The sequence below is a fragment of the Pseudopipra pipra genome, chromosome 12 (assembly GCF_036250125.1).
Source record: "Pseudopipra pipra isolate bDixPip1 chromosome 12, bDixPip1.hap1, whole genome shotgun sequence".
Taxonomy (NCBI): Eukaryota; Metazoa; Chordata; class Aves; order Passeriformes; family Pipridae; genus Pseudopipra; species Pseudopipra pipra.
The window spans coordinates 17,960,693-17,976,475 of NC_087560.1; the positions used below are offsets into that span (position 1 = coordinate 17,960,693).

Consider the following 15,783-nt stretch of genomic DNA (forward strand, 5'->3'; position numbering starts at 1 on the left):
TAATTTCTCCAAGAAATCCACTTACAGCAATGCACTTGGAGAAATGCCTCAAGTATTAAAAACCAGCTCCTAAAAAGAAATCCTTATTATCTCAATATGGGTGCAAGACTAGTGAATCTAAAGGCCCATATGAAACCAATTTCATGCAATTTCGTAGCCATGTATAATTGGGGGGTGTGTGTACGTGGGGATAATTGGTTTCAAATGCAGGTCACAACACACTGACTGAAGCTTCTGGCTCCTTCTCAGCCCAGTGTATTCCACCACTGTTTGAACAACAGTTTTCTATTTAGGGGGAACTGGTAACCATCCTGCCTTTCTTGTGTTGAAAGAATGAAACCCACTACCCCGTATCAAGGAAAAGATTAGTATCTGATTTGAAGCAAAGGCTTCATCTGTGCTTTGTTTACCACTGGCAGGGATTTTAAGCCACATGTTTTTTAGTGGTCTGGTAATTTTTACTTTCCTCATTTTTAATCATTTCTGTGAGGGAAGGTGAAGAAGGAACATTTCCTCTGCTTATGTTTGCTGAAAGTGCCAGTCTGTACCTGGAAAGGTTCTCCTGGAGAACCTCATAATCACTAGTTTCTTATGTTAGCTACTTACTCCTTAACAAAGGGGAACTGAGTATTTCTTTGAAACCAACACTATACTGATGCTGAGGTTCACAAAATGCTGATAACCAGATTTTACTGCACTAGACCTCAACCAAGTCGTGCCCCAGGAGGTTCCAAGAGCTGCCAAAGGAACCCTGCACAGCATGTTCACAAACGGTACCTGTGCAACTCCTTTTTCTCACAGGGGGTTAGGAAGACCTTGTACAAGATACTTTGTCAGAGTCCTGGTTTCAGGAGGGAAGACTTGTGTTAAGGCCAAAATCAAGCAGAAGCTGATGTTTCTGGTGATGAAGAAGGTGCCTGTACACACCTCCTTTGTGTGGGCAGACTTTGAACCATGTGGCCGAGTCAGGAAAGTGCTGGTGTGCCCAAACCTGCCCCCTGACCATTCCAGCTCTTGGAATCCAGCTTTACACTGGTCTGTGAACCTGGTAAACTCACTCATCTGAGAAAGCAAAGACAAAACACCCCATGTTCCTATGCAGCATATTTTGACACACAGAAAGTACTGACAAAGTGGTGTATAACTATTATTTTTTGTGTGTGTGTGAAAAGCATCTTTGGAGCTTTTCAAACTGTGTCAGGAAATGTTGCACAACGAACACCAGCAAGCCAAAAAAATCAGGTGAGGAAAGGGAGAAAACGATTTTTAGCAGTGCTTACAGATGGCCTTCAGTGAATAAACGTGGCAACAGGGAAAAGAAACAGCACAGAGAAAAATGCAAGTGGATAAAAAAGTAACAGGAAACAATGAACACATTAAAATATTCCGTGTTTCTAAGCAAACCTTGCTACAGAAACTGCAAAGCTTTTTGCAGACTTTCAACTAGGAACACAGATAAGAGACAGGCATCATCATTATAGCTGTCTTATAGATGACAACATTAAGGTTACACCAGTGTTAAGGGCCTGGCCCATGGGTCACCCCATCACCCACAGTGACAGCTCTGGGACTACAGTCCTGCTCTTCTCACCCCTGTGGACTTCTCACTCCTGTTCTCGTACAGCAGCCATGAGGGTGTTTATAAAATGACAGCGTTAACAGAAGGACTATGTTGAACATTAGGGAAAACTTTCAAAAAACACCTTAAATTACATACAACTGAAAAAACAATATAAAGAAAACAAGGAACATTTCTGTGTGTAATTAAGTCACTACTTAGATTCGAATTCACATGTATCATCTGCACATGCTAAATATGCATGTCTTCTGTTAGAGAACAGTGCATTAAAACACAGAATATATTCTGGCATAAGATGAGAAGGTATTTCAGCAAATATCCTTTTATGTGTGTGATCAGGCATGTCCATGAAATAAAAAAGGTCTCTGGGAACCTACATCCTCTGGAATGGATGTGTCACATAGTGTGACACATTACAGGGGTATCCTGCACTGGACATGAGTTTACTGGGGCACTGAATGTTCTCCCAGGACAGAGCATCACTTATTTTGAAGTAGGGAGCTGGGATTCTCCAGCCTTTGCAACAAAAAAGAGGGGCACTACAGCATACCTTGAAAACACTGTGGTGAGGGAGCAAACAATCAAAATTTAACTTTCAGCAAGGACATAAACCCTTTACGTTGCATCATTTAAGAAACACAAACAAAGGATATAAAGTTACCATCAAGTGCAGTGGTATTTTAGTTGGTCCTTTGGCAGAGATTTTCTCCCACAGACCCCTCCGCACGTACCGGACAGTAGTGCCTGCGATCTGAAACTCACCGGGAAGCTCAATTTTCCAGTCGCTGTTAATGGATCTCTTACTGGAATCTTTTAGAGCTGGAATGAACCAAACACCATGGAATGAAAGGCAAGCAAATTTGTAATTGCAACACAGGCTACTGAGTCTTTGTCTGAGGCTACCTGGAGCACAGGATGCAGTAACTGCGTAACAGATCTGAGTTTAAATTAAAACAAAATACACTTTTAGGTGACTCAATGTGTCTAACTTGGATATATTCTGTATTTCGGTTGATGAAGGTGTTTCAAGCATTAACATAGAATTCATAGACCACTTATCTCTAAACTCTCCTTCCAAATGCAACAAGACAACTCTGCAATTTAGTTCCCAAGCAGAATTATTTTTTTTTTTTTTTAGTTTCCGGCTTTTGAGACCATATTTTCCTAAACTTTCCTTGAGAAACAGATCAGTCAAATCTCCGTGCTGATACAAGATTTGCAAGTGCAAAATACAAGTGATCCTGAGTTTGTGTGTGCTCCGTAATTCAAACAGTGAACATGTGAACATTTAACTGTCAAAGATGTAAAGAAAAGCCAGGTTACAAAGCAGAGGCTGGTCAGTGGACAGAAGGTGAACTTGGCCACCCCCTTTTCAGAGTCCATGAGCTGGAAACACATGCACAAGGTCAGGTGCTGTGGGATCACATCCATCCTGCCAGGCAGTGCCTCTAAGCATCAGTAAGGCCAACACGGAAAGCTCTATTGCTGAAGGAAAATGAGTATTGAGAAGAAAAGACACTTGGAGTATCTTTAGTAATATGTCCTTTCTTCCAGCATAACTATTGCATCAGGATCACGGACATCCTTCAAGCACTCAAAGACAACTCCAGCCACAAGGACATCCCATTCCTGCTGACTCATCAGTGCAAGCTGATTTAGGGATTGATGTGTTTTCTCCATTGGAACGGAAGCACAGTTATCCAGAGGGGCTGTGATGCACTGAGGGAAGAGAAAATTGGCAGCTCCTGTTCCAGCAGAAAGTGCCAGGCCCCTTTGTGGAGATCCATGACCGTGCTCAAATGTGCCCTGACAGCAGACAGACAGAATATCCCCTGTGTTACTGGGCTTCCCTAGTTCAAGGTTCACTGTGTCCTTTGGCTAAGCCTTTAACAAGGTGTTTTTTTAACCTCCAGCATTTCACGCCTGTTTTATTCTCTTCCAGCCCAGAACACAACCTTGGCCTTCACTTAACTGAGTGTGATGCAAGGAGGTAAGAGGAGCTGCTTAAAGCCTTTGGAAGCCAACAGGGAATCTGCCACTGTCATCTCTTTGGATCAAGCCTCCACAGCCAGCAAACCCTCCTAGGTGTGCTGAGCATATACATATAATTCGTAGTGTCTGAGCTCTGGGGGAGCCTGGAGCAAGTGAAGGTCACAATGTTCTCTGCATGTGCCGTTTTGAGGACCTGTACCCTGGGGAGCTACTGGAAAAAGGTGGAATACCTTTGTGTCCTGCTGCACACAAGCTTCCTGACAGCTCTCATGGTCCCATGAGAGGCTCCAAAATCAGGGTGAAGGGAAACTGCAGGTGTGGTTTCCCCGGGAGAAGTGGGATGTACGTGGGAGAACGTTCTTTTCTGAGGAAAGTTCTCTTTGGCACACAGCCTGGGGGTATGATGGTGTCCTGGTATTTGCATGCTACAGCAATAGAACTCTGTCTGCACCTCCCTTCTCCTCCTGCTTTGTTCCTCCATCTACAAAGTACCTTCTGCAAGCTTCAGACAAAATTCTGAAGCAGGATTGCTTCCCTCTGCCAAAGCCTAGTGGCTTCCAGGCAGATCAAAGCGGCCATCAGGCCGCCTCGAGGAGCTGTGGACATGACTAATCAAAGCTGGGGATGAGATAAAGCTATTTCCATGGCTGACTAGCAAAGATATCCCAGCACATGCTCAAAACTGAATGAGTAAAACCATGCTTTGGTTCCAGCTCCCCATCAAAGGAAGACAGATTCCTGATGAAAACCGAAACGTTTAATCTTCGTGAACCTATTTTCTGGGTAAGGTTTGATTTTGATTGTTGCAGGCACCGCTCCCTCAGTCACTGAGGAGATGGAGAGTTTGGAAACAGACCTGTTCCCAAATTGAGGACTGCAGGAATTCTACTGGAGGCTCAGCAGAGCATCTGGGCCAAAGTGTTTTCACCACTGTTTGCCTTCATTGTACCAAGCGCCCCATCAGTAGAGATAATGTTGCAGCTGTAAAACCTCCATGTACCTTAAGACACAAAGAACTTCCTTTTTCTCCAGTGGCTTTTGTCACACACAACTATTGCCTGGCTCTGCCCAGCCCCAGAGGTGACAGAACTAAACTCAAAGCTGTGCAGCAGAAGAGCAGAAGGAATAGGAACCCCAGCAACAACCTGTAACTTCTGTTTTTCTTGTTGGCCGGAAGACAGGAACTGACCCATCTATTTCTAAAGCTGGCATCCAGTCAGATCTTTATATCCACCTTGGGTCTCTCCAGCTTGCTTCCCAGCCTGTGGACACAAACTGCCCAGGCATTTCCTGTTCAAGGTGGTTTTTCAGTGTTGCAGCCAGCCAAGGCAGCCAGCGTGGGTTGCCTGGAGGTGGAGGGAAATTCTTCAGGCACTGCTCCCAGCACATGGAATAATGATTCCAAATTATGCTGGGCTCCTTTCCAAAGTGCTGTACCCGGTTCTGAGTAGAAATAGGACCTGATTGGACTCAGCTTCGTCAGTGTTATTGAAATAGAAAATTCTTCCATACACAGACCTGTATTCAAGAGACTTATCAGAGTGATGAGATTTTGTTTTCTTGGTCATCTTTATTGTCCTACTGGAACCCCATTACTGCTATTCTTCACCTTAGTTTAGCAAGACATTGGGTATCTTCTCTTTGTGTCCAGTGTCCCTTGAAAGAGAAAACCCTGGAAAGCTTAGAGAGGTTCTCCTGGCTCCTGACCACGAACCAAAGAGCTAAAAGCACTCAGAAGCTTTAAAATAGCCAGATTTTTATCTGTCTTTATGTGATGCACACAGGGCCAAGTCCTGCTCTCAAATATACACAATCCTAATCTTCACCACCCAGTGGGGAAACATCTGCTTTAGTCAAGGTTACGTTGTCCCAGTGAAGGGCAGTCACTGCACGTAAGACTTTGAACTCCACTATCTGCCAAAGCCCAAACCCCGGACAAATACCCTGTGCAAACCCCACCAAGACAAACAAAAAGGCTGGTTTCCAGAAGGCAGAGCATTTGCAAAACCCAAGGAAACACTGGCTCTCATTGTTCCACCAAGCTTTGCTATGTCAAACATGTTACGTGTAGGCGTAATCCCCTCCCAGCAGCCTGGCTACAGCACTGGTGGAAATACCAGAGGAGTGGTACGTGGCACAAATGGCAATGGTTTGGACCCAGGGGCAGCTCAGTGACATGATTTGCCCTCTTTTCCCCCCCTGAATCTGGAGTGAAAGACAGGGAACAAAAGCATCTTTGCCAGTGATATCGCCAAGTTTGGAAGCATCTTAAGATGGAAAGTCAATGGCAGTAGACCTGAAATCCTAAGATACAGTCACTATGTAAATGTTTTCAGTGTCATCCTGTATCCCAGTGATGGACAGTAACATCTCCTTTTGGCTGTGGGGATGGAGCATTATAAGCAAGAGTTGTGGAAATCAGAACCCAAGGGTCCTAGGCTGAGTTTTGCTACTGAATCCCCTTCAGAGTGACAAGCTTCGTAATCCTCTCAGAGTTCCTACCACAGACTTGAGATATCTCTGGAAGCAACTCCATGGCCATGGAGCTCTGAGTGTGCAAAGGACACTTCAATGTGCTGGGTGTTTTTCTGGATCTTGGCCAATTTTCCTTGAACTTCTTGCTCTGCCACAGGCTCCCAGTGTGAATTTGGGGCCGTGGGGCATCAGCATTTCTGTGACTTGCTCTCCCTAGAAGTAGATGGGAGATAAAGCCCTTCATCTATTGCACAGTAATGACACAAAAAAGGAACACCCCAAACATTGGAGAGAAGAGGCAGAAGACCAGATGTTCAGTGTAGCTGACTGGATGCATTTTACAAATGCCTTTCTAATCTTTAATCTAAGAAATTAGTAACTGAACAACAAATTTGTTGACAGACTGCCCTACAACAACCTCACGTGCAAATCTCAGCCTCACAGCCATGTCTAATTCTTTGTTTCCAATAGGAAAAGGAGGAGAGGAAGCTTGTTCCCCTCAAAAGGAATACAGAAGTAGAAATGAGAAGAGGATTAAACAAATTGTTTGGCCTGAGAAAACAGAGCTAAGTGGAGAAGAGTCAGCCCATCTCAGAGTGCAGGATCAGGTTTTGGGTACAGCATCAAGTGAACAACTGCTGCTGCAGGAACTGGCACAGGCAACCTCATGGTCACTTTATTGAGGGATATCATCTGCCCTGTCCTGCCTCTGCTTCAGCCTGAGCTGGGTGCCTTCCTATCTGTGTCTCTGCCATTTCTTTCTCCAAACACACTGTTCTCTTCCCTGCTCCCTCCCAAAGTGCTGTGTGCTCCTGGCAGCCGTGTCCAACCCACTGCCAAGTTCTGTTCAGGAACTCTTCTGTCTATATATAAAAGTATTCTCTGGCCCTTTCAGGTTGCACAGGGCCTGTAAGTGTCACAAACTATCACATCAAGCAAACATCATGAAACCAAGCCACAAAAGCAGAGACTGCAACAAGAATGAAATCAACAGATGCTTCCCTGGCAGCAACAAACCTATCCTCTTACAGGGCAGTTAGAGAAGGGTCATTTTAACAGAAAACAGAGCTGAGCTTGAATCTAAACATTCTTTTTTCTTTTGTCTTTTTACCCAGAAAACTGTGAGCAGGTTTATCCTCAACCACTCTGATGCGCCGGGCACCCGCAGGGATCACGGCAGCTTCGATGTAACCTGTGGGACAGAGGAGAGAGGAGTGAGAGCAGGGCAGAGGCAGCAGCCATTCCATATCTCCCTGTGGAAAACTCAACTCCAGGCTTGGGGACTGAGTGAGAAACATTGCAAATGGGATCCCTGAGCTGGCAGCCAAGTTTCAGTGCCATGACATGCATGGTCCTGACTCACAATTCAGCCCGAGAAGAGGGAGAGAAACCCACGAGTGCTGCTCAGTTGTGACTCCAGGCTTGTGTTGGGCCTGATTTGATCTGCACCCTCTGAATCACCCTGGTTTTCCTGCAGGGATGCACAAGGACACTGTGAAATGTCACTGTCAGGAGCAACACTACACAGAACAGACCTTTGAAATGAAGTTTCCAACAGATGCTCCTGTTTTCTCCTCAAAAAAAACCCCAACCCTAGTCAAGGTTGTGGTCAGTGTCAGGAAGGACTCACTTCCACAAAACATTTTCATGACACTAAAACTAAACAGTGAGAATTAGTGGAACAGATGGGGGAAAAATTGTTATCACATTTCAGCTTCATATAAAAATTCTGGAGGATACAATGGCAATGGTCTCCTTGGTATCAGGTTGCTGAATGGAATTCAACAGCTTAAATTTAATGCAACAACAGAGCTGAAGGTTTCCAAGGACTGATCACTGCTCACCTCTAAACAATTTTTCTAACAGCAACTCTGACTAACAGAATAACTGTAAGAATAATTAGGAGCTACAAGGAAATGTAGCCTATTTTCCCATGCTAAAAGACGTGGAGTTACAGGCTTGTTCCATGGGGTGGAAGTGGTGCCTTTAAACTACAAAGCAGAGGAACACAGAGCCCATTTCAAAGGTCTGGGAGCCAGGCAGAGTTTTTCCATTGGCTTCATTGGATTTTGAATCAGTCCTCTGTAAATGACACTAATCTCATCACAACCATGACTTGATTCCTTCTAATTGGCCACCCAGTTTACTTTGCAGTGTATCACTTGGCACCTTTTGGGGGTTATTGCTGTCCCCTTTCTTTTAGATGTTAAGCAGCTTATTCTGTATGTTCCCTCATCCCCTTTTCTGCTTTAAAGGGCTCTGTGAAACTGTTCTGTGTCAGTGATGCCTTTATGGGAATTGTGGGAAGTTCAGAGCCATGGGTTAGAGAAATGCTGGCATGAAGAGCAGTGACTCCTCTACATTCAGCAGTGTTTGGGGAGCTATTTTAGGGATGTAAGTGCAGCTGAAGGGCTGTGCTTCTGCTGTGCTGATACAGGGGGGTCTCAAAGGATGGTGACAGCCTTATGCATGTCAGGAGTAAGTGATTCTCTCACCATTGTGACATGGAGTGAGACAGATGAGGATTTTGGGTCTCAGGCTGTGGATTCACTTCCTGAATATTCACTTCCTGAATAAGGCTTGAGTTCTTGGGTTTCATCAGGTGCATTGGGCAGATGACTTGGGAAAGACACACTCCCTCTTGTTGTATCTGAATGACACTTTCATCTCACCCTTCAGCTTAGTTCTCTTTGCACTTGTTCCTCCTTACTTACTTCTCCCTTGACTCAGGATATCTCAGGAACAGCCAGTCATCCCTTGCAGGAAAACCAGAGAGAGGGGCAGCAGAGCTGCAAACCTTGTCTGTGCACAGAAGCCAGAGCAGTGGCTCTCCCAGCTCCTGTTACACACTGGGATTCACCAGGAAAAATCATTACTTCCAGGGTCAATTTTTTAAAGGTAATACCGAAATCTGCTATGAAATCAAAGCAAACAGATGTTGGGTTTTATTCTAGACATTGCCAGGAGTTGGTTTTTCAACAGCTGAGATACCAAGTTACAGTGAAACCTGAGTGTTTCAGATATCAAACATCCCCACTGCACCCCATGCACCTGCACCACCAGACATGAGCACACAGCAAAGGTGTGACCAGGGACAGTCTGTCAAAAGGGAGCAGCCCCTGAGACACATCTGAACACCCCTCTTAGCAAACCAGTTTGGAACATGCCCAAGTTTCAGGTAATTTAATGTACCTACTGGGGGACTATTTATTTACTTATTTATTTTTTAAGCCACATGCCAGATACAAACGCCCAGAGCTAAATCATGAAGGGGTTGGAGACAAAGTTACTGTGAATTTAGTGGAAGCCAGTCACTAACTTAGTGAACTTTGGATCCATCCCCTGACCCAGCAGCAGCCAGGAGTGTGTCACACTGCAGAGGTGAGTGAGCAGTGGAGCTGTGCTGCAGGCTCAGCTCGAGCCATAAATACACTCTCATTTCATCACTGTGCCATGAGAGAAACACCACGTGGAAAAGTTGATTTTCATGTTACTTTTTACAATAGTAAAGAGTGAAGTGTGTGCTATTAATAGTGTATTAGTTCTGGGGACTGTTTAGTTTGGTCTTATACCAGATTTTTCTCCTCATGTAATTTCTAATCCTGATTGATGGCTTTGGGGGGTTGTATTCACAGCTCCTGAACAAGAAGAAGCATATTGTGTTAACTCACTGAGACCACGTGGCACAAACCTGCCTGCTGACCTTCCCTCTCCTCTTAGAGAACTGCAAACTGCTTTGCAGCTGTATGATCCAACCCTTTCAGAGGTGAAGCAGAACTCTTGGGCATGTCCCCACTGGGAGCATCTTAACACTCTCATTCATTGCCTCCAGCAATACTGTGTGAGTTAGTGGTCAAATCCTACTGCAAACAGACTAAATATCATCCATGCAAATCTGCCACAGGAACACACTTGGGTCACTACCACCCCTCCACTCCGGTCCTGGGAGCTGGTGTGAGGCTTCTGGTCACAGATTCCTGATCTTTGAGATAACTGCACCTGGAAAACACCTCCAGTGTTTTCCAGGCACATTTTATTAAGCAAACTGTAACTGCAAATTGCCAGAAAGATTATCAAGTGTCAGCTAGAAAGACCAAAAAAAGTCTCAGAGTTGGCCCCAAGCCAAGGACTCTCAAAGCTCTGTCAGGTCTGAGGATGACTGTCTGCAAGGCAGGGGTTTGCAAGGTTGGGCTTAAAGCTCTGCTTTAAATGAGGAACTGGTTAAAGACTGACGAGATTTGGCAACTATCAGGCAGTATTTTTAGTAATTTCACCCATAAATCAGCCTGTTAAGATGAAGCTTTGAAAATACAACAGGAGAACTTCATTATTTGATAATTTATAGTGCTGTATGCAGTATACTCCACCTTGGGAACAGTTACTTTGGCACACACCAATCTTTCTGGATAATCTGCATTACATCAGTGTCTCAGGAATGTAAGACTGTGATTGAAGCAAATCCTAGATACAAATTATATGGTGTAACTCATATTAGGAGAGACACCAGAACAAAGAGGTGGCTTTGTCATCAAGGAGATTAATATGTGAACAGTGGCTACTGTATCTTCATTTAAATGTTGGAGAGATTTGCGAGAGGAAAGCAGCCCACAGAAAAATCCATTGTTAGCCATTGTTATTACTCCCAGAAAGAACAGAAATTTAGTGTGAACTTCAGAATGTCACTGATCTGCTACAAAACTGTTCTTCTGGTCCACACTGCAATGAAAGACAGACTCTGAGGTAAAGGAAAAAGTATCCCATGGCTGGAAGTCCCAATCTCTGGCTACTGCACCTTCACATCCTATCCCTGTACACACCAAAATCAGGTGTGAGAAAGTCAACAGTGCTCATCCCATCACTAAACTTTCCAGAAAAAGTGCTTTGAACAAAGATCTCGGGGCAGAAGCCAAGGAAATCAGGCTGCCCTGCCTCCCTTCCAACCATGACCAGCACATCTTCGGGAATATTTTAGGGATAAGCATCAGCTGGGCATGTCAGTCTCCATGACTCTTCCCACCTTGCACCTTTTGCTCAGTGCTATTTGTTGCAATGGAGTGAGAATTAGGTCTCTGTTGTCTGAACAGTTGTGATGATTCTCACTTGCTGTCAGCTTGAGAACAAATCCTCCCTCGGCACCTGAACACTTCCAGCCATGGGACAGCTCGTTTGGAAGGAAACAATTTCACTGGAGAGCCATGGATAGATTTCAAAGCCTCCTACTATTGCTGTGAAGTTGGTTGCTGGGATTTCTAACTTGCATGTGCTGCTGAAACCCTTATAAGTTGATATATAAACCTATAACCCTCAGAGTTAGCCCTAGGGCTCTATTTTCTCATCATTTAGATGCAAACCCTATTGATAAAAAAAGACTTTTTTTGTGTGGGCTAAAGATGCTTGTAGCCAGCACTCCTATTCAAATTTCTTTCAAGTAAGTGCTGGACAAGCAGCATATAAAATAAAAAGCCTGCTTTTCCACTATCTTAAAAAGAAAAATTGCCAGGAAAGATGTACTCCATCTTTCCCAAAATTACAATGGGCATATCTCACCTTATTAAGTTCTGCCATTAAAAAAAAAAATAAATCCAAATATCTGTGGTACTTCTTTTGAATCATAAGCAAACGAAAATCTTGATGTGGCTGAGAAAAATGAAGAGAGAGATGCAGGTCTCTGAGCAGCCAAGGCAGAAGATGAATCAGCTCCTCAACAGACACAAGTCAAAGAGCTGTCCTTCATTTCTAGGTGCCCTGAACAGTGGCAGGGTGACAGAGATGGACTTTAGAACAACTCTGTGTTTGTTTTTGAAAAATTATGTCACAGAAATAGGTACAGGGCAAGCTGCCAGTCAAAAGGAAACCTCAGTCTAAACAGTGCATTGAGCTGGGCTGGTGAGGACAGCCAGCTGCACACAAGTGTATGTGATGTTCAGCATCATAAATAAAGGCTTTTGACCCCCTCTCCAACAGAAAAAGGGAATCCATTTCCAGTTGGATCACCCTGGATCACAGGTGGTAAGATCTGAACTGTTGGACCTCCTATGAGGGACTTTGAACATTCCAATATCATCTCCCACCAGGGTGTCAGAACCTCTGGGACATTAAAGTCAGGAAAAGAATAAATAGGCCTGGTTCTTTTTGCTGGGTTAATGAAAATTTGGCTTTCTTTCATGCAGGTTCTCTAGAAGAAAAGGGTCTGTACTTTGTATCTCTGACAAAGCAAGTGAAACAGTAAAAGGGCTTGAAGTTTATCCATGGCTTTTGATACCAAATTTCCCCAACTAATCCAACCAAAAGAAGACAAAGAACCAACACCAAAGGATGTCACCAACACCCACTGACACTGCAAACAGCATTCAAGTATCTTACACGAGAAACACTTGGGAACAGCCTTTGCCTTTGCCATCACACATGTGGAAACCTTCTTACAATGACTATTGGTTACTGAGAAACAGAAAGGGGTTGGCAGGGGTTATGTTCAGGTCACAGGGCTCCACAACATCATTTGCAACCCCAGGGCACAGAGGGACCAACCCTGCAGAGCTGCTGAGCATCTGGCCCAGGGGCTGCAGCTGCAATTCCCTGAACAGGTACCATCCAGAACAACCACTGTCCTGATGCTTGAGGTCTGTTCTCTTCTGAAATCTTAAATTGGGGTGTTGGCCTTGACTTGGATCGCAGCAGGTTCGTGGGGATTTGCAATCATTTACACATCCAACCTTGGATCTGTTACCACAGAATATTGTGGGTCCTCCTTTGCCCCAGCTTCTGTCAAATGTTTGCATATATTTGCTTAACTGTCAATTTAAAGAAAAAAGGCAATTTTTTCTTAAATAACCTTGTGTTCACTTGTGATACCCCAGACCCAGCCCTGGAGCTCTGCCTACTGCATGAGATTCAGTGAGTTCACCTGAGGACCTGATTCTGCAAAACAGCAGTGTGTGAATAGAAACTGATGGGAGTAAACATTAAATTTAACTATCTTTCAAATTAAACTAAAAAAAAAATAATCAAAATATCTAATAAATGTTTATGAGATTATAATGGCAAGAAACCTAATTATCTTCTAGATAACGTGAGATGGGTAAAGGTGGAAACATTGCACTGACAAAGCAACATTTTGAAAGGTTTTTGATTCTGAGATGATCAGCAAAGAATCCAAATGCCTGAACACTATCCCTGAGCCAGTCAGGAATCCCTTCTGACTGGGCTCCAGGGCTCTGGGGGTGAAAGCTCCTGCAGTGTCCTGGCAGCCAGTTAAGGCTCAAACTGTTCTGTTCCAACAGCCTTGTAAAGTCACCACCCTGGAGCAGCCTGTCGAGCTGGAAACGGGAGCAACCTCCTGGCAGTGACCCAGAAATTTCTCAGTTATCTGCACAAGATGTTTTGTGGACTCATTGGGAAAGATAAAAGATAGTTTCTCTTCAGGAGCATGTAAGAAGTTCATGAAAGCTCTACAGTCTGCTACAGAAATGGAGAATAGCTTTTTTTTTTCAATAGAAACATGAAAATTTTCCCACCATTTGTATCAAATGTAAATGCCTTGACATAAGTAGGTGGAAAATACTGGGACAAAAGAGTCAAAGGCACTAATGGAAGCCATTCAACAGGCTGGCCAAGCAATGCCACAGCACAAATAGGCTCCAGAGAGATGTGGTGCAGGGGGAAATCCTACCTGCAGCTCAGAGGAGGAGCCAGATCCCAGCTGGCTCCAGAGGTAATGAGGAGGAGGAGGATGCAGAGGAAGAGGTCAATAAACAAATCAGAGCCTCAGACCTCAGTGCTGAAACCTCAATTAAAGGAAGCTGCTGAGCACTGGTGCTGCTTTGGTGACCAAACAGAATTGAGTGTGTGTTTAAAGAGGATCTTTATGTGCTTTGTGGAACTTAGTCCTCGAGTAGCACGTGTTGAAAGTGGCAATTCTGTATCTACTGAATGTGAAATAATTTTTTTTCTGGAAAATTCCCTCCTCTTGGAGCAGCTTGCAAGTTCTGAAGGTGGCTTTCCCTGCCTTTGGCTGATTAGGGATGTGTGATAACAGGCTTCTCAGAAGTGCAATAGAGAAACCCTGGAACAAAGACTAATTCAAACACCAAGCTGTACATACATTAATGTTTAACAAGAGAGGGAAATGTCTTAACTCCAAGTGGAAGCTCCTGTATCCTATACTGGATACTATTGCTGGCAGGGAATCAGTAAAAACATTCAGAGGGGAGTGCTCTTTCCTTTAGCTGAGATATCCTGATTATAACATGAATCATGTACAACATGCAACATGCATCATTCTGAGCTCCCAAAGAGCTCCAAGACGGTGCTGAAATCCAACCTCCCTCCCACTGGAGAAGACACTGTGATTTTGTCTCTTACTTAAAATCATCAGCACCAGTAGCATTGAAAATGAGAAACACAACTTCATCCTGAATTTCAGACAGAGGCAATGCCTGGTGTGTGAATAAGAAGCAGGCAGGGCATCACATTTGAAGTGAGCTGGGTTTTGGGTTGTGTTTGTTGTGTGTTCACCAGAGCAGATGAGTCCAATGCTACCCAAGAAGAGCTGTTACTACCACTCTAACTCCCCTCTGGGGGTTTACTCACCCATCCCCTTGGTGTGGTTGAAGTCTCCTTTCACCACCTTGCAGGTTTTCCCATCCCCACTGCAGATTCCACAGCGATCCTCCTTGGCAGCCGAGCCAATGATTCCATCGCAGCCGATTTTCTGGGGACAACAACCAGAGGGTCCCCGTTATTTTGTTTGCAAGGTTAGAGCAGATCTAAACACCGGGGTCAAGACTAAGATTGACATCTGACTGAAAGCCTGAATGGGAAGGAAACACTGTGAGTCAGGGGAGCACTCAGCTGGAACGGTGGTGAGTTGGTTATTCAGCAGCTCCCTCCTCTAACACTCAGAGCAGGAACTTTGATTTAGATTTAACTGGAGAGAGTCTCACAAACACTAGTTATTCCAGGTATCATCACAGATTTCATACTATCCCACTCTAACTTCCTTCAAACTCAACAGTTTCAAGTTTGTAAAGCAATTTCCATCTGAGGAGCTCAAAGACATCCCAGAGAAATGGACCACAGAGAGAAGAGAAAAATGTGATCTCCTCAAATGAGAATTAACCCAAGTAATAAAAATCCTGGTCATAGCCCTTCAATGCACAAAAATGCAGAGTAATTACAATTCCACTGAATGAGCTCTGTTTTGGATGGGGATCTTAACAGGAAAGGTAACATTCAGTTCTCTTTACACTTCTGCAATACCTGAAAAAAGAGCTCATTAATCAGATGGCTCAAAATACCTGCAGTGCAAGAGCAGTTTAATGGAAGCGGGTCAGGTTCATATTTGGCCAATTCATACCATAAAATTGCTTACACAATTATGAAATTTTCCATGTGCTTGCACTGTATTAAGCATAGACATTTGATTGTAAAACAAATAATAAATTCTAACAATTTCACTTCACTTTAAATGGTATTTTCATCATTTTGTACACCTACCTAAACTTCTTCCAATAAAAACCTGAAGTTTTGCTTCCACAGATGGGAATTCCTAGAATAGTCACAGTATTCTCCCTGTACCTATCAGGATTATCACCATAATATTCCTTATTCACAAAGCATTTGCAGGTTACGATGGTGAACATTCCACATCCATAGATCTTGATGTTGACAAGACTTACTGTCATTAATCTACATAAATTGTATTCTGTCCATGTAAGACCCTCTAAAGAATCAGCAAT

The 15,783-nt window shown here is 43.9% G+C and overlaps 1 protein-coding gene across 1 annotated transcript in view; it reads right to left on the reverse strand.

Annotated features, from left to right (window-relative positions):
- The window catches only part of ADAMTS17 (ADAM metallopeptidase with thrombospondin type 1 motif 17), a 164,207-nt gene that overhangs the window by 40,512 nt on the left and 107,912 nt on the right, over positions 1 to 15,783 (reverse strand). The window contains exons 15-17 of the mRNA XM_064669150.1: positions 14,636 to 14,756; positions 7,158 to 7,238; positions 2,241 to 2,398 (exon numbers count right to left, since the gene is read on the reverse strand). Of these exons, the coding sequence (XP_064525220.1) occupies positions 2,241 to 2,398; positions 7,158 to 7,238; positions 14,636 to 14,756 (360 nt within the window). The remainder of the gene's footprint in view (positions 1 to 2,240; positions 2,399 to 7,157; positions 7,239 to 14,635; positions 14,757 to 15,783) is intronic.